Source organism: Heloderma suspectum, chromosome 3 (genome assembly GCF_057233095.1).
Source record: "Heloderma suspectum isolate Gila_16-S chromosome 3, 16-S_ref, whole genome shotgun sequence".
Lineage (NCBI taxonomy): Eukaryota > Metazoa > Chordata > Lepidosauria > Squamata > Helodermatidae > Heloderma > Heloderma suspectum.
This window is the reverse complement of record NC_139460.1, coordinates 140,868,528-140,892,817: the sequence shown is the minus strand read 5'-3', so window position 1 is coordinate 140,892,817 and position 24,290 is coordinate 140,868,528. Positions and strand designations below refer to the sequence as shown.

Here is a 24,290-nt window from a genome sequence, read left to right as displayed (position 1 = left end):
TTGGCCTGGGTGCTAAACGTGCGCCTGGGCTGGATGACTTCAGATTGCAGGTGTGGGCTCCCATACAAAACAACTCCCTCCACCTAGAAAACTTAACTGTCGTATAACAGAGGCAAGGTTGGAACCCCCTTTCCATGCCATCTAGTTTTCTATTGGGAGGGATTTTCTTTGCTTAATGAGAAGCGCATGCAATCTTGTAATCCAACTCCGTCCGTTTCAAATGGTACAGCCCAGAACCACGTTTACCCGCCCTCCCCGCCGGCCAGCTTCCGAGGACAAACCCGGCGAAGGGCGCACGTTGCTCACGTTCAATGTGCTCCGCTTTCTCGGCTCCCCCCCCTCCGGCGAGGAATATTCTGAAAAGCGGCCTCGTGCATGTAAGGAAGATTGGCTGCGCTGACTCGCCGTACTCGGAGACTAAGCAGCGTGAGAGTTGACGAGCGAGTCTTCCTTGGCCGCCGCTGCTGCGGTCGTTGCAGCCTGTGGATTGGAACTTCCATGCTCGCGGGATTCGAAACGTCACAATGGCTCAGAACGTTCAGAGTGTTACACTGTCTCTCACGCTGCCCATCACTTGCCACATTTGCCTGGGAAAGGTAATGGCACCTGCGTTCGTGATGCAAGCCCGAAGGGGCCGTGGGGGAGTTTCACCCGCCCGGCGCCCACGCCACTCCCTTTCAAGCATGCATGCAGCTCAGAAATCCCTGTTCTGGGCGGGTGAGGATCCTCCCGTTAATTCCAGGGAGGATCCCCACCCCACCCAACCTCATCCGACGCTATCATGCGTAGCTTTGGCATGTAAGCGATTGTTCCTAAATCCTAGTTTTTGACCTTTTAAACAGTCTGCAGTTCTCCGAAAGCCCGTGCCCGTGGTTGCTTTGAGAGATCGGAGGAGGAAGGGAGGCCCTAGCCAGGTTCAATGGTGATTGGTTATTATAGTGAAGTAACGTTTTCGGAAAGCTTTATTTCCGCTTGTTAGACTATTTGAATTCTGGTGCTTTTCCGAGGAATCTAAATACCGCTCGTGTGCTGTAAAATGGGGCAGACGTGAAGAAAAATCCTAATGTGAGGAAGGGTCAGAGTGGGAGAGCCCTCCTTCTCCTTCTCCATTTCCTTTTTGGAATGATTGTTAATTAACCTGAGTTATGTAGATTAGTGTTTTTGTGTTGTCTGTGGTTTGAGGCACGTTTGAGGATTTTAAGATGGGTGCTGCCTGAGACTTTGCCTGCCAGTAATGAGGTAGGCCAAATAATATGGAGCCAAAAGACAGACCTCGGTTCTAACGAATTTCTTACTGTCTCTGTTCAGAGTCTCTTTACCACCCCAGTAGGGTTGATGTTCAGTTGGTTTCTTGGTTTTCTCTTGTTTTCAGCTTTAATGGACTTAGAGCCTGTGGCTCACTGCATGCAAAAGAGGCCCCAGGTTGAATCCCCGGCATCTCCAGGTAGGGCTGGAAAAACTCCTGCCTGAAACCTTGGACAGCCACTGCCAGTCAGTATGGATAACACTGGGATAGATGGATCCATGCTCTGGCTCGGTATAAGGCAGCCTCCCATGTTCCTGTGTAGAAGGTTTTTAGATTCAGAAAAATGTAGATTGATACTCTAAACTTGACTGTGATCTATGATGACTTCAAGTCTAATTTGTTACCCACTCACAGGTCTACTGTCTCTTTTCCCCACTCTTGGCCCTGTGCTTGTTATGATACGTATGGGGAACTTTGTTCGCCCTGAATGGATCCGCAGTCCTGTTTTCCACCGGTTGTGATCATGAATGAAGAAGTGCCTGATAGGAAAACTTCTCTCTCTCTCTCTCTCTCTCTCTCTCTCTCAGAACTGGTGGTTGTTGTTCTCCTGATGAGCAATCCACCAGCTAGTTCTGCCTTCACATGATGGGTGATGGTCATTAGGGTACTACGGGGCATGCTGTTGTGTGGTAGTGGGGTTTGGCCATTCACTTCCTTTGGGCCTCCTGCAGTAAGACACTGATACATTTATATATACTGGAAACATGAGGCAGAGTCTAATGGGGCGCTTATGCATTAGGGAGCTCCGCTGACCTGTCTCCTTTCGGGGATTCCTCTAGGGAGCACTAGATCTTCCTTGCATAAGCAGTGACCCCACTTGTGCACAGGAATAGGTGGGACCCACTGCTTGCAGAAGGGAATCAGCGGGATGTAAGCACCCCATTGGATTCTGCCCAAAGAACTTGTACTGTGAATATTTCTTAGATCAGATGGAGGTAGCACCAGAGTAATTGGGAATAGACAGTGGGTACAACTTTGGAGGGAGGGGCCATAGCTCAGTGGTAGAGCACCTGCTTTGCATGCAGAAGGTTCCAAGTTCGATCCCTGGTATCTCCAGGTAGGGAGGGAAAAACTCCTGCCTGAAACCCTGGAGAGCCACTGGCAGTCAGTGTCGGCAATACTGGGCTTCCAGTGTTCCTATATTCCCTCCCCCATCACTCTTCAAATTTAAGGTTGGCTATTTCACAATGGATCAATCAACAGTCTTCACTATTCTCTCTCCACCCACCCCCCATTCTGAATGTCTTTTAGAATAGTTGTAGACTTATCCTAAATACGCTTACTTGGACGTACACCCCACTAAAAAATCAATGGCACTTACTTTCATGCGAGTATACTAAGGATAACAACCATATTCTTGCCTGTGATCTGTATGGTGCTTGTCTCTCAAAGTGAGAATAATAACCTGACAAGCTCTTCACCTTGTGTTAAAGAAACTCTCCAAAGTGCTGCCCTGCTTACTTTAGTGTTTGTGTTGGTAATCATCCAACACAGATAACACTGGCGAAAGACTGGCTTGCATAATGATTTGTAAATATTTGCAGGGCTGGTCCATGACTGGGTACTCCGTTTCTCAGACAGAAGATTTTTTGGAGTACCAAGAAAGGGCAGAACAACTGTCGTTGTTTAGCTCAGGAATGGGCAGAAGGTAGATGAGGATCCCCGCGTAAATCTCTGGGTGGTTTGCAGTAGATTGGCAAGGATTTCTGACTCCCAGTTGCAAAAAATTCAAAGGCTCCTCCACCCCATACTAGGCTCCTGAAATGAAGAACACTTGGGGATGGAGGAAGCCAGGATTTTGTGGGTGAAAGAACTGTGAGCTCCGTTCTAGTACTGAAAACAAATTCCTGGACTGAGCATGTGCTCAGAAGTACCCTGTTCCTTTATTCTAAGTGTCTGTCCGGTCCCAAAGCCACTACTTTTCATTTGGGTCCAGTTGGTGATTCTTGGAGTTCTAGGAAAAAACAATGTAGATTCTGTAAGGCTGATGTCTGGAGACTTTATATTGTTATTATATGTCAAGAATAGTGGGCATCATCTAGCATTCAAGTGTGTCAGGCAATAAAGTGTCTTCATCTGTCTCATGTTTGGCAAACGGCAGGAGCCGCTTCTCACTGGTGTTGTATGTGCTTCATGTTGCTAATGTGACTACACTTAAAGGACCCATAAAAAAGTTGTAGTGTGCCCTCAGCCCTGACTTAACAGGCAGTGCCCATGATCTAGTCTCCAACCAGCCCTTTAGTGCTGTTTGGAGGTTCAGGAGGAGGCAAAGGGGTCAACACTCCCCCCCTTCCCTGCCACTTGTTTCCCACCCTCTTGAAACGTTTCGCTATACCAGGGGCAGCCATCTTGCAGCCCTCCAGATTCTTGGCCTACAACTCCCATCAGTCCTAGCCATTGACTCTGCTGGCTAGGGCTGATGGGTGTGTGGCCCTCCGGATGTTTTGGCCTACCTGTTGCCCACTCCCATGTTATGCTCCAAAGCACTGAAAGGCTTGATGGCATATACTTTCCCCTCCTCACCACCTTAATTCTTCTTCCAGGAGTGCTATATATTGGAGGGTGAAGGAGAGTTTCTGGAGAATGGAATGGGGAAGGGTGTCCATTTTCCTCTGTGAAAGTCCTCCGCCTCAGACTAGGGATGCTGGAGAAATTCAAGAGGGACTAAAATGAGCTCAGATTTCTAAGAATCTGACCTGCGGAATCTGCTGTGGAGTGACCCCCTCAAGCCTCACGCTGTCAGTAGACTTTCGGATGTTTTTTTATTTTCCCCAAAAGTACGCATATTTATTTGTAGAAAAATATGCAAGTTTTTGCTGAAGAAAGATTGAATGGAATAGGGAACAATACGCTAAATGTTATGTACTAAGGTAAATTATGTAAATTGTTACGAAACCTCTTAGGTAATTATTTGCGTATTTTTCTGCATGACGAAAAAATAATAATTATCATCTGTCTGTGAGCGGACGACAGAACAAAAGGCACCTGGCAATCCGTGAAACACAGAGCGGATTGAACACAGTCTGTACATCCCTACCTGAGACCCTGGGGAGCCGCTGCCATTTGGAGTAAGACGGTGGGCTAGATGGACAAAAGTTTGACCAGGTAGAATGCAAATTCATATTTTCTGTTCCAATCCGAAACCTCTCCATGTAGTGCTAGTAGAATTTGTTTACCTCACAGTGTGCATCTCGCCTACTCGGCCTAATTCTGAGGCATGGACTAAGTTCGGACACACTTGGTTTCTGTGTAGACGATGTCAAAGGTCAGAATCCAAAGGTCTGTGGAATGACAGTATCACTGCAGCTTCATATCTGAAAAATGTATTTTTGTGATGGAACATTCCCCATTTCAGGAGCACGTGTGTTCTTTATGGAAAGTGAAGCAAGCTTGCTATTCATTTAGTTATTCTGAGGGGCTACCTGAAACAGCTTAGGGAAGTGTAGTCCCTAACCAGCCATTTCCAGTTGCCCTCCATGTTTTCACATGGGTCCTCTTCAGACACGAGGGAGTTGCTTTCCTGTGACTTGGTCCCGTGTGGCTGGGGACCACATATATATGAGGCACCCATATGAGCCTTTTCTGATTTCTCTGAGCCTGAGGTCTATAGCCTTGTGTTTGTGTCAAACACAATACTGTACCAGTGACAGAAAATGTATTGCCCGCCCTAATACACTCTGTGGTATTTCCACTTAGGGCCCAATTATTTTAATCAGTAGTTATCCAGGTACTCGGATGGAGTTTCCCCAGTCTTCTTCCTAATACTATTTGTATTTATAGAAAGAGAGTTTGTACTTACTGATTTATTTATTTATTTTCTGTTGTAGTTGTTCTGCATAGTTTTGTACTATTCTTACAAAATTATACAAAACTATGAGAGCATTCTACCCTTGAAGGCAGCCTAATAGTTTAAAACATGTTGCCTCTCTTCTTGCATGCGTTCCCCTGATCCTAATTCTCATTTCCAGGATACTTAGTATAAGATGTTAGGGACCTGAGTGAGCCAGTTCTGCTTTTTCCCATCCATTTTCCTTCTCTCTCCTCCTCGCCACCCAACTGACACACTCAACATTCCATGTCCCAACTACTCTCTACTTCCTGCAGGTTCTAGAAGCTCACGGGTCCTTCTGTGTCAGTTGTTTTGAAGGTTTAGGGTGCAATCCTATGCATGTTTAGACAGAAAAAAAGGCCCACAACTCCCAGCATGCCCCAGCCAGGCATGTTGGCTGGGGCATGCTGGGAGCTGTAGGCCTTTTTTTCTGTCTAAACATGCATAGGATTGCACCTTTAATGGCTTTTTAAATGTACAAGCGAATACACTTCTGCATAGTAGGGAGTCCTTGAAATATGTAGAAATCACTACTTTATTTTTGGGCATTCCTCTTTTGTTTCCGAACAGACAGGCACAGATCCACCCTAGTTTAGTATTAGATAGGGAACAAGGGGGACCTGCAGTAGAATGTTGCAGCATATTCCCAGCTCCTGAGTACTGGGGATACACTCTAGCCAGGCTGGCGCAGAAGCCTTGTAGTCCTGTACAGGCCTTGTGGGGAAGGAGGAATTTCGGAAGGGGGAAAAGAGGTTTCCTGCCCCCCATGAACCCTTCCCTTGCTGTGCAAAAAGGATCAGGTCGCAGATCATGTGGAAGATCTCTGCCTGAGTCCCTTGAGAGCTGTTGCTGGTCAAAATATATAATATTTTGAGAGCCAGTGTGGTGTAGTGGCTAGAGTGTTGGACTGGGAGTCGGGAGATCCAGGTTCTAGTCCCCACTTGGCCATGGAAGCTCACTGGGTGACTTTGGGCCAGTCACAGACTCTCAGCCCAACCTACCTCACAGGGTTGTTGTTGTGAGGACAAAATGGAGAGGAGGAGGATTATGTACGCCGCCTTGGGCTCCTTAAAGAGGAAAAAAGGCGGGATATGAATGTAATAAATAAATAAATAAATACATAAATAATTGGGCTTCATGGACAAATATTCTGCCCTGATATAAGGCAGTTTTCTATGTTCCTATAGTGCTGAAGGCTCAGGTTTGGGGTGACAGCTGGGAAGCTGAGCATTTCATAGCTGTATAATGAAGAGCGGGGTGGGGGTGGCATTCTGATGAGCTGGAAAGTGAAAGGTGCTTATTCATTCTGCATTTTCAACGTTCTGTACATTCTGCAGGCTCACAGGGCCTTGTCAACCTGTTATTGTTGTTTTTTAAAAAAGTGAATGTATGTATTTAATTTATTAACATATGCTTCTGCATGCCTAGTGAGTTGCCCAGATATGTAGAAACCATTACCTTAGTGTGGGTGGCCCCGTTCCACTGCGAAACTGATTGTCACTCAACCACTTGGGTTTGTTATTGGAGGGATGGAGAGGGTGACTATGTGAAATATTTAATTTCATCTTTATTGAGGAAGGCTTTTGTATATGCACAGAATCTCTCTGTTTGCTCATACACACCCTTGGCCACCTTGGCTACCTCCTCCAGAGTGCTTCACTGTTCCTATCTCTGGTTTGTTTTAATTCAGTGATGCATATTAGATTGGAGACTAACAGTGCACATGTCTAATTGGAAGTAAGCTCTCATTGAGTTTAATAAGACTTTCTCCTAGGTAAGTGGTTTAGGATTACAACCTAAAGCTACACTCGTATGTCCACTTACCTGGGAATAAGCTCCTCCAAAAACATTGAGTCTTACTTTTAAGTAGACACACATAGGATTGTACTGTAAAGGAACAGTAGCGAACTGCACTATTGGTTTTAGGTATATTTGCTTGAGACTGGTACATAATAGACAAAGAAGCTGAATATTTTTAGCCTGAAACATCAGTAATCATCAGTCAGACTAAAATCAGAGGGTAGGAGTAAGAAAGCTTGTGTCTTTTCATTTTAAAAGTGTAAAAAGTTGATAGGTGTATGCAGTTTCTCAATGGATGCTTTCATGTTAGAATGGCCAAGCGATTTAAAATATCCCCGGCTCAAAGGGTTTCAGTGTTGATCAAAGAGCAGCAGATTTGAGCACAGGAGTGCCAAAGCCTCAATTCTATGTGCACTTATTCGGGAGTAAGCCCTGTTGAACCCATTGAGGCTTGTCCCCCCAAAAGATGTGCATGATTAGGCTGTAAGTCTGAATTCATGCACTTAACGATTGCACACTTATCATTTGAATCATGTTGGTCTACAAACAAAAGTTGTGGCATTTGGTTTAATTATACAAGAAGTGTTCATATATGGTCATTATGAAGGGATACTTTTGTTTGTTAGTTTGTTACATGTCTATACTGCTCCAAAGCGAAGCTCTATATTTAGGAATTATATTACCCCAAAGAGCTGTTGTCTGATCATCTGCTTGTTTAATTAATCAAATACACATATTCGTAACACCTTAATGTCAGTGCCTTTTTGAGATATTAAAGGAAGTATGAGAACCTTTTTTTTTGTAACTTTATAGTTATTGAAAATCATTGAAAGCATGTTAAACTCTTACAGCATCTCAAAATAAAATCCTGTACTGAAATGAAAACAAAACAAATGGGATTGAGATTGTTTCCTTAGTGATGAGGCCTGTTTTTTTTCCTTACTAAATTGTAAGTTAGTACTCATTGTTGGAAGGAAAATCCACTGTTAATTTTTGTTCATGTCCTGTTGCGCTACGCACTGGAACCAAAATAGCCCCCAAAGAAACAAGTGTCCCCTTAACTCAGCTCTCTTGATTAATTGACCCGCAGTGGTCAGCTGAAGCTTTAGTTGATCTACAGCAGCAATGGGAAACCTATGGACCTAATCTGGTTTAGTAAGGTCCCCAGTCTTCCTGGAGTGGACACCCCCCCTTCCCAGCATCATATGTGCCCGCCTTACTTTTGTGCCTTGTTGTCTTTGCAAACTGCCAATAGCTACATGCTTTTTGTTGTTGTTAAAATAGAATTTTAACCATCTTAATTTGCTGGAACATGATCTGACCTTCTGCTATGCGTTCTGGCTTGTTTCCTTCATCCAGCGACTTCAGGTGCTTCTGGAAGACCACAGAGCAAGCTGGAGCACATGGGGGCAGGGGGGAAGCAGGTTGCATTCCTGTGAGCTCAGGTCTCTCCGGAGTGACCCATCCATTTCTGATCCCTCAGCAGGCTGTTCTGAGCTCTCCTGTGTCCACTCGGTCACAGCTAAGCACTGTTTGCAAGAGAGAGCACCTCAGCCTCTGTTCATGTTATTCTGTTATTGTTACGTGAAGGATTTAAAATGCTCCACTTTGCTTTCTGCGCTTGCTCCTTCCAGTGTGGCTGACTTTTGAGTAGGCATATAGTGTACTGTGCTGCAGTTCCTTATGGTTACAGGCATAGGCATGCATTGTCCTGAGGTACTTGTAAGGGGGGAATGTGTTGGAATTTTAAAAATGCTCCTTTTTCCTGATACTCGTGCTCTGTGGCTTACTTCTGAACAGACATGCGTACCATGGAGCTGTGTGTGCTGTGACATACAACCTTGTGTTGTGGTTGCTGCCTGTTTGGGAAAAGGTGGGGGATTTTTCTGTTCTGCCCACTTTGCCTTTGACCGACCAGTGGAATTTGGCCCCTCTGAGCTTCTCAGAGCTTTAGAGCTTCTCCGAAATGGAACTTCGCCCCCAGGCTGAAAAAGGTTAGTCGCCCCTGATCTACAGGTTAAAACTTGCAGTTCTAATGAAAAGTAATGCATTCTTCCACATTATAAAACAGCTTGAATCTTTCAGAACAATTATTTTGCACCAGTGGAACAGACGTCCAGATGTGTCAGGGCTGTTTTCTCCTCCTTTAAACATTGAGCCAGTTTGCAAGGAGGTCAATCCTAAAGGAAATCAACCCTGACTGCTCATTGGAAGGACAGATACTGAAGGTGAAGCTCAAATATTTTGGCCACCTAATGCGAAGAAAAATCTCCCTGGAAAAGACCCTGATGCTGGGAAAGATTGAAGGCAAAAGGAGAAGGGGACGGCAGAGGATGAGATGGCTGGATAGCATCACCGATGCAATGAATATGGACTTGAGCACACGCCAGGAGAGAGCGGAGGACAGGAAGGCCTGGCGTGCTATGGTCCATGGGGTCACGAAGAGTCGGACACGACTTAACGACTGAACAACAACTTGGAGTTTATTTATTTGATTAAGTTTCTATCATGTTCACTCCAAGACAGTGATATGGGCTGGAAACTTTTCCAGTGCTTTATTTTTCCACAGAATATTTTTCATTCTGTAACTTCATTAATAAAAACGAATGTATGCTAATGGCAAATAGAATATTAGGCAAGCCCGACAGTTTCAAAGTTGCAATTAATGTTTTTCAGGTCCTTAGCAAGTATGTGAGAGAATACAGCTATGTCACTGAAATACATAGATGTCTCAGAATGAAATGGAACTTAATAAACAGTGACAGTGAAACTGAATGTGCCCCAACAACCTTTGTGGAAGACAGTTGAACTCTGTTGAAATAAATCAGTGGTTGTCAGCATATTGTGCACATTTCCTTGGGTTGCTAACATTAATGAGTGTGTCAACAGTTTTCAGTACCTTTGTTTTTTCCCCTTAAATTTAAACAATGTAAGGGAAGCACATGCTATTGTCTTTAAATTTAAAAAAAGTATTTCAATAAACATTCTACATATTATAACATTTAAATCACATTAAGTGTGCTTTAATTCTTTTCAAATATTTGAGATCAAATACTTGTGGTGTATTGAGACAAAAAATTAAAATGGGGTACTTTTTAAAGCTTTGTTGATTAAATACAAGTAAAATAAACATGCTAAATTAGATCTTCATCAGAACACTGTCTCATCTAAACTGAAAATGTTCCTGTGCAAATGACCGTATGCGAATTAAACTAATTTGCATTGCAAAAATTTCCAATTCAAAATTTTCCAGAAAACCCACATCACTGCTCAAGGAGATCAAGCATGCACCCAAGCTGTCTCCCATCCAGGCACTAGCCAGACCTAGACTTGCTTAGCTTCAGTGGGGTGTGAGACCATGGCCTACCTGTATTAACTCTCTGTATAGGCTTCTGCCTGGAGCAGAAAGGATGCTGTGAATATGATTGCTATAGTGCATCAGCCTTGAAACTGAATGCTTTTCTGCCCATCAGAAGGAAGTATTTGGAATTGGAAAGCCCTCCCCAGAGAAGCTCTCCTGGTGCCAACCTTCTTCCAGGGCCAGGTGAAGACTTCATTTGCCCAGGTATACAAGATGGAGGAATAGCTGGTTTTAGTTCAGCTGGCTTTGACTGATGCGTGTGCGTGTGTATGTGTGTGTGTGTGTGTTTTAAATTGTAGTGTTTTGTTCTGTTAATTGTAAACTGCCCTGGAGCCTTAGACTGAATGGTGGCTATGCAATAGACCAAATATCCATTGTTCCTTACAAGCTGCAACTTTTCCAAGTAGCACGCGATGCTGCGCATGTGCACCATGGCTGAGATCGGCTCCAGGAATCTGCAGATAGCCAGAACTCCGCAGTGTTATCCCCCCCCCCCCCGGTGTTTAGGAATGTGTGTAGGCCATTCATATTTTACCATGAAATTTTATTTTATTTTTAAATAAAGTTAACCAAAAAAAGGCAACGACAAGAAGAACGTATATAATAATAAATCAAAACCACTAAAGAAACAAAGGAATTCACTAACTATAAATCTTAGGGCGCAATCCTATGGCCACTAGAAGCGTCTAGACAGCCATAGGATTTTTCGGTTCCCAGAAACCGTGCTCCTCGCTGCCTTGTAGGTGGCACGGTTCGTCCCTAGCTCCGCGCTTGTACAAGCAGTGCAGAGCGGGTGAAAAGGGGGTGTTCCCGGGGGAGGGGACCATGGAAGCACCATTACGACACTTCCTGTGCACCGTCCAGCCTCCCCACCCCCCGCTCTGACGTACCCTGGCTGGACAGCTGAAATTGGCCGTCTGGCCACAAATGCAGGGTGGCCAGAGTGTGGAGGAGAGGACCCCCTCCATGCTCCACCCGTCCTGCATTGGATAGTTGGCCGCCTCCAACTATCCCCATAGGAATGTGCCCTCCGTCTATAATTGCTAGGCTGTTTCACTGTAGATGTTCCATAAGCATAAGTAGGAACTCAGTACAGCATGAAAGTAAAAATACAAGTTACACAACATATAAAAGTAGTGTGTGCAAGTGTATGTCATTTTGTACGTATTTGTGTATTAATCTGAAAAAATATAGCCAACTGTATTTGGTTGGAATTTACCTGGGCCTACCTTGACAGCTCCCTGGCTTTGCAGTCTCAGGTAGCAGCAAAGTTTACAGAGCCTCTGGTTGGTGGGCTGCATTCATCTTGGTTGATCTGGTTGTGCGGGCCTGCTTTTATGTGCTTGCCACAGGCAAGGCTGGGGCAGAACACAATTGCAGCCTAAAGTGTGAAGTAGATCTCAGAGCGACCGCAAAGAAAAGGAGATCAGGCTTTGGGATATAGCCCTGTTTGCGTCGTTCAGAACATGTTACACCAGCCTTCCCCAACCTGGTGTCTTCCAGATGTTTATCTTCTTTATTTATTAAATGTATATAATGTCCAACTGGCAGGTTCCCCTGGAGCAATTTACCGTCATAAAAAACACAAAGCAATAAATAACAAACAAAACAATAAATACAACAATGCAAATATTAAATATTAAAACATTAAAAATATTAAAGAGCCTGCAATAAAGTTAATAATTAGAGCAATAGATTAAAGATTAAATGCTTGTTGGAAGAAGAAGGACTTAACCTGTTTTCTAAACATATGCAGTGACTATGCTTGCCGGGTCTCCCTAAGAATGGTATTTCAGCGGTGGTGGTGCCACTACAGAGAAGGCTCTTTCTTCCCTGGTAGCCATGCATCATAGATTAGGGTGGACAGAAGGTAGACCTGTGGGAGATTTGAAGTATTTCGCCAAAGATTTCCAGTCCACAGTTGTTTAACAAAGGCAACAACAAAATTATCCCCCCCCCCACCTTAAACTATACTGCTGAAATGAAGAAAGCTTGGCTGGGGGGTGACAAGGATTGGATTTTGGTGTGAAAGAGCTGTGAGCTCCATTCACTTCTGGTACTCAAAAGAAATTCCTGGGCTCAGAATTCTTTAAATCAAAGTGCATGTCATTTGTACCAGGCTCCAGTTGGTGGATCTCTGGATGGTGGATAAACCAAGTACATCTCTCAAGCCTGAGGTCTGCCCATCTGTCACAGAGATCTACGTATGTTGATTTTGGACAGAGTAGTAGATCACAATGCTTGAGAAATGAGTTTTAGGTATCATCCTTGGATCTCTGGAAGTATAGCAGAGTTTAGAATTGCAAATATCCAAGACTTCTGGGAGCAAAAGTAACTTCTTTACAGAGAACAAGCAAATGTTTTTGTAGTGGGCGAAGTAATATTGTGAAATGTAGAATTTCTCTGTTTAGTTCATTATTGAATCCCAGGGCTTGACTCCAAACAGAATTTTCAATTAAAGGGAGATCTTATTAGTAGTGTCTTTCAGAGACTTATTTCTGTAAACTGTTTGCTCCTTTAGGAAATATATAAGCATCTTGTTAAGATACAAATGCTTAAAACCCAATTCTCTCTGGTAAAATTTTTATTTCTGCCGTATGTACAATACTGCCTATTGTACTAGATCATTATCAATGTTTAGAACATCTCAGCAGGGTTGATAAAAAAAACAACTACTCTTTTGACCTTCGGGGAAGATGTCTCTAATTTTTGTCTGTAGGGAGAAGATAAATTGGCTGAGGGTTTGCACAGTGGATTCTTTGGTGTAAACTAAGCCTGGAGGCTGTTCACTATGATCATCCCTCCTGGATACTTTGTCTTTAGGTTGGGCAAGATGAATCTTGCACAGAACTTGGGCTTCAAGAATCCTACTTTTTATTTGTAGTTTAAGTTTCTAGTTCTCAGTGTGGTGCAAAAATTGAATGTGCCCGTTCCAGAAGCTGTGAGTGGTTTAGGTCACTACAGCAAGACAACAAAGTGGCCAGTGGCAACTTCTAAAAGTCTAGTGCAGTCTTCTCCAACCTGGTGCCCCCTAGATGTTTTTGACTACAACTCCCAGCATTCCTGACCATTGGCTGTGCTGGTAGGGGCTGATGAGTGTTGAAGTCCAAAACATCTGGAGGCTACCAGTTTGGGGAAGGCTGGGAACTTATTACATGAGCTTTAATAGGCCACTTCCACAGACACTGCCTGGATGTCTGAGGAAGTCTCCAAAACTTGAAGGGGTGTCTGTGGCAGAGATGAAGTTCACAATTCTTACATGGCACTCTGGATCTGTCTAAGGATCCAAGCTCTGGTCACCCTCATACTTTGATGGCTCCTTTCTAATCCTCCACCGTTCTTTTTTTCTTTTAGATTTTCCAAATTCTAGAATTTGCAGAGGGCAGCCTTGTTAGTCCATTGCAACAAAAACAGCCAAGAGCCTTGTGGCACCTTAAAGCAGGGGTGGGCACCCTTCAGATGTTCAGGACAGGGATAACCTAGCCACAGTAGTACATGTGCTGGTAACTTCCCAATTAGACTACTGCAATGCACTTCACCTGGGGCTGCCCTTGAAGACGACTTGGAAGTTGTAGCTGGTGCAAAATGTAGCAGTTAGACTGCTGACTGGAACACCTCATAAAAACCATATAACATTAGTTTTAAAGGAATTGCACTGGCTGCCAATATGTTTCCGGTCAGAATTCAAGGTTTTGGTGATGACATTTAAAGCCCTAAGCGGCTTGGGACCTCGATGTTTGAGGGAGCGCCTCTCCCTATATATGCCTGCCCAAGAACTGAAATCTGTTGGAGGGGCCCTCCTCTGTGTCCCACCAGTATGAGACATACACTATGGTGAGATGTGGGAGAGGGCCTTCTCTGCTGTGGCACCCCGGTTGTGGAATGCCCTCCCCTTGGAGGCCCAATTGGCGCAGACATTGGTCTTGTTTTGGCACCAAGTAAAAACGTGGCTTTTTACCAAAGCCTTTTAGGGCTAAATGCATTCCCTAGAAAATTGTTTTAACTGTTCCATTGTTTTAGATTTAACTGCTTTTAGCTTGTTTAATAGTTTAATATGGTTTTAGGTGTTTAAATTATTTATTGTTTTATACTGTTTACACTGATTTTATCTGTATGCCACCCTGAGATCTTAATGATATAGGGTGGGATAAAAATGTTTAAAATAAATAAATAGGCTTTCAGCTCCTATCAGCCCTTAGCCAACTTAGCTAATGGTGACGGCTGATGGGAGTTGTAGTCCAATTTATCTCGAGGGCCACAAGTTGCCCACCCCTGCAATTTATTTTGTCATAAGCTTTGATAGGCACTCGAGCATAAGCATGCTGATAAAACACACGTGCAAAAGGTAGAAGGGTGTGCATGTGAACTTATAATACTCAAATAACAATATACATTTTCAAGTATTCAGAATGTTTCTGCTATACATGTTTCTCCTAAAGTCAGTAATCCTCACAAGAGCCCCATAAGGTAGGCTCGGACTATCCTCCTCCCCTCAATATTGCAGTTGGAGGCTGAAATAATACCAACTCTTGCTTAAGGCCATCTAGTTTTCATGGCTTCATGTGTTCATGGCTGAGGTCAAATTTGAACTGAGGACTTGCCTGCAGCTCATATCCACCATACTGCTGTGCTGCACCAGATTTGTTTTCATGCAGAAGCTACTGTAGCCTTTCCTGGTCAAGAGGATATGTGTTGTTGTTTTTACAACACATCAGGGGCGTCGTTAAGATTGGGGCCACCTGGGCATAGGCCCCGGATCTTTTGAGCTGTCCTAATTGCTATTTGTTTTACATTTTCCCATTGACTTGCATTGGAAAACAGAAACGGCCATAACTTTTTTATTTTGTATGATAAATACATGACATTTGGAGATCTGGTAGCCCCCATGGAGCTGATTGAACCTGCCCAATTTCAGGCAGTTAGGTCCAGTGGCGTTCGTGCTAGTCACAGATACAATTTGCTATTTTCAAGAAAATCTGTCAAAGCAAAGAGCTATATTTTTTGTGTGCTTCCACATCGGTGCATAGAGTTTGACGACCTGGCAGCGCCTATATAGATGACTGAATCTGCCAAATTTCAGGCAGTTAGATCCAGTGGCTTTTATGCTAGTCAGAGGTAAAATTTGCTATTTTCAAGAAAATCTGTCAAATCAAAGAGCTATATATATTTTTGGTGCTTCCACATGCATGCATGGAATTTGGGGACCTGGCAGCCCCTATGGAGCTGACTGAACCTGCCAAATTTCAGACAGTTATGTCCAGTGGTTTTTGTGCTAGCCATGCGTAAAGTTTCCTTTTCTCAAAGACTAAAACAATAAGTAAAAACTGCCAAGCCACACATGGGATTAGAGATCCTAATCAGAAGTATTTAAGGTGACTATTAGGAGGTCACTATCCCTAATCTCTGGCATAGGTTTTTTTTTTAGGTGCAAAACCCCCTCTCTCCCTAGTTTTATGCTTTTACATGCCCACTATTGGGAGCTTGCTTGCAATGAAATTATTTCACGCAGCACCTGATTTTACTGCCCCAAAGTGGAACCTTTGGGTTCTGCAGAAGTTTAGTAGCTTCAGTACAGCAAAGGATCCAATCAGCCTCCACAAACGTCTTTTTCCCCCTCTTCTTGAATTTCTCCAAAATATCAGTAGGACTCAAATTATTTCAAAAGGAGGGTTAGGACTATGTGGCGGCATGATCGAGGAACTGCTAAGGCTTTTAAACAGGTTCTACAGTTTAAAAAAAGCTAGAAAAAGCCCTCCGTCACCTCACCTCATAAAGTTAATTTAAGTACGTGCAATCCTTACAACCCCTCCACAGCCTCCTAAATTCCTGTGAAGTACTACCTCTCTGAAAGGAGCCGCTTTGCTTAGGGAATTCTCTCTACCTCCTCCGTCCCCCGCATTTCTAATCAGCATTCTTCTTTTCTTCTTCCCTCCCCCATCCTGTTCTTTCTTTCTCTTCTTTTTCCATCCACAGCATATCTTGGGGAATTCTTAAAGAGAATTCTCTTTGGTGGGCAAGAGAAGTTCTGAACTGTATGTGACTTTATACAAACAGACAAGAGGGTTGGTCTTTCTCCTTCTCACTCAAGTCTTTGAGAAAAGCGAGTTCATATGGTTGCAGAGAAACAAATCTGAGGCTGCTTTGTTTGTCAGTTGTCATTATCCAGCAAAAGGAAGGGCTTTAGCTCAGTGGTAGAGCACGTGCTTGGTATGCAGACGGTCCCAGGTTCAATCCCCAGCATCTCCGTGTAGGGCTATGAAAGAATCCTGCCTGAAACTCTGGAGAGCTGCTGCTGCCAGTCAGTGTCAACAATACTGAGCTAGATGGACCCAGGGTCTGACTCAGTGTAAGGCAGTTTCCTATGTTCCTATGAACAGAAAGCTTTAATTAAAATAGGAGTTGGGGGGGTTAAGTGGAGGGGAGATAAATACTGCTCATTTATACAATCCTATGTATGCCTACTCAGAAACCCCATTATGTTTAATGAGGTTAACCTTCAGGAAAGTGTGCATAGGATTCCAGCACGAGTTACTTTTGCAGGGAGGTTGGCACCTTGATGTTCTGCATGTTTACTCAGAAATAAGTCCTGAGTTGTGAGCATGGTATTGCAGGCTTAATACAGTGCCTACCCAATTCCATCTAATGAATTGACTACCCTTTCATCTCAGTCCTATTCATGTTTTGTCATTTGTGTTTTTTTCATTTTGCATGAACTCTAGCGTCAGTGGTGAGGGAAAGGCACTTAGTGCATGCTCAGAGTTTCTCCATAACTTAACCCTAGTTTTGAAAACAGACTCATTGGCTGAAACCTGGTGAAGTCAGCACAAATGCAGATATGAGGAGGAAGATACATTGAGAGCTTGTGCATAATGAGGAGGTAGAGGAGAGTTGCACAAAACAAGAGATCTGTTTTTATGAAGAGTTGCTGGAGGATGGTAGGATGAGGAGCGATGGTTGCATAGAGGGGAATAGAATTGGTACAGGGAGAATGTAAGTGCTCAGTGGTGAAAGAAAAGCATTCTGCATATGCTCAGAGGCACTCTATATTTAAGAACATAAGAACAGCCATGCTGCATCAGACCAAGGTCCATTTAGTCCAGCATTCTGTTCACACAGTGGCCAACCAGATGCCCACGGGAAACCCACAAGTAGGACGTGAGTGCAATAGCACCTTCCCACCCATGTTCCCTGCTGCTTATATTGGTGAAATGTAAATAAATTCTAGTCATTCTAAATTTGCATGCATGTACATCCTTCAGAAACTTTGCAGGTTTCTTGCCTGGGAGACGCTTCTAATGACCTGTGCATTTTCATACAAACTTACCCAAAAAACTATTGGGGAAGGGGTGAAGGGAAAGCAAATAACTCTTTCCCCCAAATGGGAGAACTCCCCTTCCACATGAACTGCTGCACCTATCCTTCTGAAACTTTGCTGGTTTCTTACTTAGGGACAACTCTAGGCTGTCTGTAATTTTCAGAACACTGGTCCACAAGGAAAATAAGAAGTATGTCCTCTTTTGGAGACCTCAAAATGTCAAGGCCACCCTTGCACAAAAACCCTCGTGGCTATCCTTCTGAAATTTGGAGACATGATCTCCTCTGATGGGGCAATAAATCCTGAAATGTTTATTCAATTCTTCCAAGTAATAAAAATGTTCTTGGCAGTTCCCTTTAAAAGAAAATCAAAATATAAACCCTGCACCTATTTTTCTGACACTGGGCAGGTGTAATCCCCTGATCATCCATTTCTGACCAACAGAAAAAGTTACAGGTTTTTTTTAAAAAAAAATTCCAATGGTAGTTAACAGGAAGCATAAAGACTCATTTTTCCAAACCTTGATTCAGGTTTGGTGCTGAGCTGAAATGGTCCGACTACAAATTGGCCCGAGCAGAAGCGGGATGTTTTCCAAAATGCTGAATCGGGGTCTGAGTTGAAGTGGGGTGGGGGCTGGGGGGTCAGTGCACACTTCGTATATATGTATGTAATCTATACACACACGCAAGCACACCACACGCACACACCACACACGTGCGCGCACACACACACACACACCCCTATATTAGAGGTGCGCTTAGACTCGGATATATATATCCACACTGGAGGCATTCAAGAGGAGGCTGGATAGCCATCTGTCAGGGATGCTCTGACCTGGATTCCTGCGTTGAGCAGGGGGTTGGACTCGATGGCCTTGTAGGCCCTTTCCGACCCCAGTATTCTATGATTCTATGCAAATGTGTGTTATGGGCCTGTGCCCCGGATCTTTTAAGAACCTGGCAATGCCCCTGCCACACATCCTCTTACAGGGGCCATCCCTGAAGTTGTTTTGGTTTCTGATTTCTTGCTCATTCAAAAACATGAACGAGAAGCCTGCAGAAGCTGAAGTTCTGCCTACTTCTAAAATGAGATAACCCAGCCAGCTAACCCCAAGGGTTGTTGCAGTGGCTTACTCTAAGACGTGGGCTGTTGTGTTGTGTGAACAAGATCAAAAAACTGTTTTTATGTATTTTATTGCTGTAAGCCACCTTGGGAGGCTGCCCTGAAGGGCGGCCAAGAAACGTTTTAAATAAATGATAAATAACTGTCTTGCCTCCTCTTCAGTGGCCTTGTGCAAGGTGGTCAAAGCCTCCCTTTTTAACTGCTGAATTTGGTCTTTAATTCTCTCTGATTTGGGAATAATTTTTACATCTGTATTCTATGATCTTTTACTGCTTTTTAAATATTTTAATGCCTTACTGATTTATATAGGAAGGGTTTTCAAAAAAATGTTTATAGCTTTATCCTTAGCTGTCTTGAGCTCTGTGGAGGAAAAGTGATGTATAAATGTTTCAAATAAATTACTGTATTATTATTTATTTTATTTTAATTTATGGGTCACTTCCTACCACAAAAAGCAGTTTCGAAGTGGCACACACAAATATGGAAATCTATAATTAATATAGCAGGAAAAGCCCCAAGATCAGTATAAACCATAATCAGCACAAAAATAAAAATCATAAAAACACAATCTACAAATAATGCAATGTGAAAAGCGTTCACCCACAATGCACAAAATCTTCCCTCCCTCACAGCCAAGAATGAATACCACACAAACAGCCCACAACAGTTGGGCTGTAATTAATGTCCAAATGTCTAGAAAAATAAGTACATCTTTGCTTGGCCCTGAAAAGGTGACAGTTTCAGCAACAGGCGAGCTTCCTGGGGAGAGTGTACCATACATGCGGGGCTATTGCAGAGAAGGCCTGTTCCCAAACTGGCACCCCCCCCCAAGCTTCTTTCTGAGGAGGCACACAGAGAAGGGCCCTCTGACGTTGACCTCAAGGACCAGGTCAGTTCATACAAGGAGAGGAGGTCCTTGAGGTATTGGGGTCCTGAGCCAACAAGGCAAATAATGATCAAGTAATTGGTGTGAGACCCTTCAGCTCTGTTGGACCTCCTGGAATCATGTCGAGGAGGCCTTTCTCCATCTCCTGTCTCCAGAGGTGAGGTGTGGTTGGATTTATGACCAGAGCCCTGGTCAGGAGTCATGCCTGAGCAAGGAATAGCATCACATTGGGTGGGGGGAGGACATGGCCAGCATCGGCATTGGCCCCTGCCCTCTCAGCCCCGGCCCTCCCTATGTTGGGTGGGTAGGTCTGAGGGGGAGGGGTCTACACAGCTTCCCTTGAACATGAGAAGAAGCTTTTGTGAAATGCCTCCCACAACCCCCATCAGCGTTCCTGATCATGCAGAGGCTTCTGCTCACCTTCAAGCGACCATACATAGAAATCCCCTTCAGATTTTTCTGCTCAGTGTGGGAAGTTCAGGAACAGGCAGGGGTGAGGACACTGGGGGCCGGGGGAGGGATGGCAGCGCACGGGACTAGGCTTGTTGGAGAAATCTGTAGCGGATTCTAATGAGTTTGGATTTCTGTGAATCTGTATTGTGGATTCCACAGACCTGCAGACTATGTTTTAACTTTTTGTGGGGATTTTCACAGGTGCGCAGTTGTTCAAAGTGAATGCTTGCACATTTGCGTATTAGCGCAAATGTGCATTTGCAAATAAGAACGAAATTTTTGTACACTCCCCCCCCCCCGCATTCATTTCTGATAGTGACTGGATGATGGAATGAAAGATGCCTGACAATCCACGAAACACAGAAGGAAAGGTTTTAACAAAATCCATACATCTCTTTGCATGACCCCATGCCCCATAATACGCATTGCTGTCCCTTGGCTGGGCATAGTGCCTGAACAAGGCTATGATTAAGCAGTGGGTTTTCTGTGAATATAGGACCCTTTCTGGATGAGACCTAGGATCCATCTAGTTCAGTGACCTGCTTGCAACAGCTGGCAGCCCAGTGCTTCTAGGGGGCTTGTAAGCAGAGCAAGAGAGCAACAGCATTCCCCAACGATATGCTGCCTCTGAACATTTATAACCATTGCTAAACCCGTTCTCTGCAAATATGTGTTGGTGCTGTGTTTTGATGGAGTTCCCTCCCTAGGTAGGCATTCCAAGCTCACACCTTAAGAAAGTGAAGAGGCACTCCTGTTCCGCTAGACCATGGGCAGGCAACCTGGTGTCCTCCAGATGTCTTGGCCTATAACTCCCATATCCCTGACTGTTGGCCTTGTTGGCTGAGGCTTGTCAAGATTTTGCAATAGCCGTGTTCAATGCCAGGCCTCCAAGGGATGTCTCTGGACGTGCGTCGCTTGCCCTTCATTCTCTCTTTATTGTTCTTGGATAACCTCAGTGGAGGTGAGCAGGTTTCCTCTGCTCTCTTAGTGTTTCCTCAAGGGAAGGACTGCCAGCTAAAATCCTCATCTCTGCTCACCAACACTTAGCCCATCCTTTCCTCTGAGCCTCACTCGGTAAGCTTAACTGAAACAGTCTAGACAACATGGGGGAACAAACCATGAAGTTGTACATAGGAACCACTCCATCTTAATAGTCCAATTAAGTATGTTTATTAAAGATAAAAATAGGGTAGGGGAAAGAAAATGTGCACAATAAAACAGCAGAGCAAATTGTATACCAGCAATCCTGGTCTGCCTAAAATCTACATCACATAAGAGAGCAATTTCTGTCAAGGGTCCCTTGTTGGCGGTCCGTAGAGTGCCTCACATTGGTCAAGGTGGGTGGAGAGGGTGGAAGGGGCAATTCCAACTGCACAGTTTGCCAGGTTTTATGCTGTTTGGCTTGAGGTGCCTCTGGTTGACAGCAGCAATTGAGTTGGCCTATGGGCATTAAGTCACGTAGGCCAGAGATGCTCAAGGAAAAGGACAATCTGGCACCAGCGCTTACTTCCAAAGGTGAGAATTGGGCAAGGGAGAGCTAATCCTTTCCTGCCGGATTGCTTTGTGATCTGAAGGAGGCAGCTGGATGGGATGTAAGGGGACCATTTGCACAAAATGGAGGCTGCAGTCTTGGCCCTGATAAGGGAAAGCTAAAATGACAGCTTCGCCAGGCTTCAGGGCATTGAGACGGGGCTTATGGGAGTGTAGTCCAAAATGACTGGAGGGCACCAGGTTGCTTACCCCTGTGGTATACCTACTGAGTAAGCTGATATTTTAACTGGTGGTAGTAAAGGTGATTGTTCCGGCCACGTCAAGATATTATGTGTTAGTGATTTGCACTACATATTGTTCATGCATTCATTTAAAATATAGTTACTTAAATATATCCCTGGTGTAGAGGTCTATTTATTTAAAATTGAAAAGTTCCTTTTGAGGAAGGAACTAACTCTTGCCAGGTTTCAGTGAATGTCCTCTACAGTCCTTGATGGTTGAACAGATAAGGTATCTTACCATTTACGCTTTTATCATTATGTGGTCAGATGAGGTTGAGGATCTTCCTCATTGTTTAATTGTTCAATGTTGCATGACATTACAGAGAAATACGTTGACTTGTATAAAAAAAAATGGAACAAACTGGTCAGCTTGCCAGAAGATAAGACTTCTTGCTTTTCAATAAGGACATAACGATTTTGAGAGGAGTTGCTACTTTCTTAATGGCAATAGCTGAGGTCCAGGCCCGATTTTATAAGGCCGAGCTAAATGATTGCACCAGAGAAGTTTGTTTTGATTTGAGCCTCGTATGTTTATCCTTGGTTTAGTTAACAACCACACCTATAAAAATCGAAACCCAGTACTATGGAATGTAATCTGTAGGTTCAGTTGCTTACGTTTGGGTTTATTAATCATTTTCTCTGATTTATGTCCAGTTTGTTCACTTTTGTTTTTGATATTTTTTCTCTGTTATATTGTGATGACCTAGTGTTATAAACAATCTGTTGTTGTTTTTTTTTAAAATTAATAACCAGCTTTAGCTTGCTTGAGAAAACTGGTATGATGTAAAAAGTTACAACCAGGAACTCCCAATGTGCCTCACTTGTATTTACAGGTAACTGACTGCACAATCAATAGTAAGGCAGTTTACCCACTGTTGTGGCCTTGGGCAGAGTGGATGTTTTGACCTCACTGTTAAGAGCGCCCCTGTTCCCAGCATTGGTTTCATCACTATTCCTCATACCCTGAACATGGGTTTTCTGTCCCAGGCCAAAGGGTAATTAATTACGGTCTAGAATACCATTTCATCATTCTGCTCTCTCCGTTGCAAGGTCCGTCATCCGGTCATCTGTGCCAACAACCACGTCTTCTGCTCCGTTTGCATTGAAGTGTGGCTGAAGAACAACAGCCAGTGTCCTGCTTGTAGGATCCCGATCACCCCTGACAACCCTTGCAAAGAAGTCCTAGGTAAGGTAACTTTCCCCCACCCCACCCCATTCAAAGATATGCAAGATCGCTTGATGCTCTAATGCGGGGCTGGGGGTGGATATTTTTTTCTCTCGAGGGCCACCTGCTGATGGTGGGTGGTGCCAGTTTCAAAGTGGGTTGAGCCACCCTTTTCTTTCTCTCCCTCTGTTTCTTTCTGCCCCCCACCTTGCCTCCTCACCCAGTGGACTGCCGGGGAAGGGACACATTGCTCTTGTGAAAAATCTGGACCATTAGCTTGCAGAGGGCTTTTGAAGTTAGGCTGAGGGGTTCTACCCTGCCCTAATGAGTGACATACAGTCTGTGGAGATGTTTCCAGCAACCCGCTACTCTATTTTTTAAAAAAGAGGCTCACAACCAGCTCTGGACGATGTCGATCATCATAAAAATCTGTTTGCAAGTAGCCCACGTGTTCCGCCCCTCTTGCGTGTCACCACGCACTGATGTGTCATGACTTGTACTCACTTGCTTGAATATGGAAAGGACCTCAGGTATGATGAGTAAAGGTGGCCTTAACCTCTTGGGATGAGAGTAACCCAAAGTGATGTTGCCACCTTTGTGTGGTCATCTTAGAATGCCACTGTGACGTTTCTTAAAAAAAAAAATGGCTGGAGACAAACCTGTTGTGTTGCTACAGGAGGAACAAGCGAAAGCGATCCTGTGTTCAGCCCTGCGGTCAGAAAACAGCTCCGCAAAACGAGGCTCGAACTACTGCACAAAGAATATGAGGTAAGAGCTTGCAAAGACCAATTCAAACAGGGTGGATGGTAGGCATCTCATTATATTAAAGATGGTTGTTCTTGGGATCTGGTACTTGTGCATCGCCCCATCCCCTTGCGAAGAATCAGAAGTGCTTAATTGCTTGATATGTCAGTGCAAGAGCATGTGTAGATCTGCTTCACAGGTTACAAATTTGCTATGCTGAAAGCAGCGTGTGAGGTAGGTGTAACCCATCTGATGCTGAAGATCATGTGAAGCCGTCCCACACAGGTTGTGGCTGGGGGCAGGGGGAGGTTGCTGTGTGTACACAGGTTTACATGTGCCAGGGAGGTGCAGGCAGGTGCCTCTTTCTAGTATGTGTTACATGCAGAGAAACACCTGGTGTATTCAGCTGTCCCACATGACAATTTATGTCATGGGTGGGATAGGCAACTCGGTGCCCTCCAGATATTTTGGACTGTAACTCCCACCATCCCTGGCCATTGGCCATACTGACTGGGGCTGATGGGAGTTGTAGTCCAA

The 24,290-nt window shown here is 44.2% G+C and overlaps 1 protein-coding gene across 2 annotated transcripts in view; it reads left to right on the top strand.

Annotated features, from left to right (window-relative positions):
* Nucleotides 1-271: 271 nt before the first annotated feature.
* OBI1 (ORC ubiquitin ligase 1) overlaps nucleotides 272-24,290 on the top strand; it is a 49,701-nt gene continuing 25,682 nt past the window's right edge. Inside the window, exons 1-4 of one of the 2 annotated variants that reach the window (XM_084841816.1) lie at nucleotides 409-596; nucleotides 10,409-10,500; nucleotides 22,895-23,030; nucleotides 23,686-23,777. Coding sequence is in view for 1 of the 2 variants with exons in the window: in XM_084841815.1 (XP_084697941.1) it covers nucleotides 525-596; nucleotides 22,895-23,030; nucleotides 23,686-23,777 (300 nt within the window). In the remaining variant the exon portion in view is untranslated. Of the gene's footprint in view, nucleotides 597-10,408; nucleotides 10,501-22,894; nucleotides 23,031-23,685; nucleotides 23,778-24,290 lie in introns of both variants that reach the window. The other variant, XM_084841815.1, reaches the window with a different exon arrangement.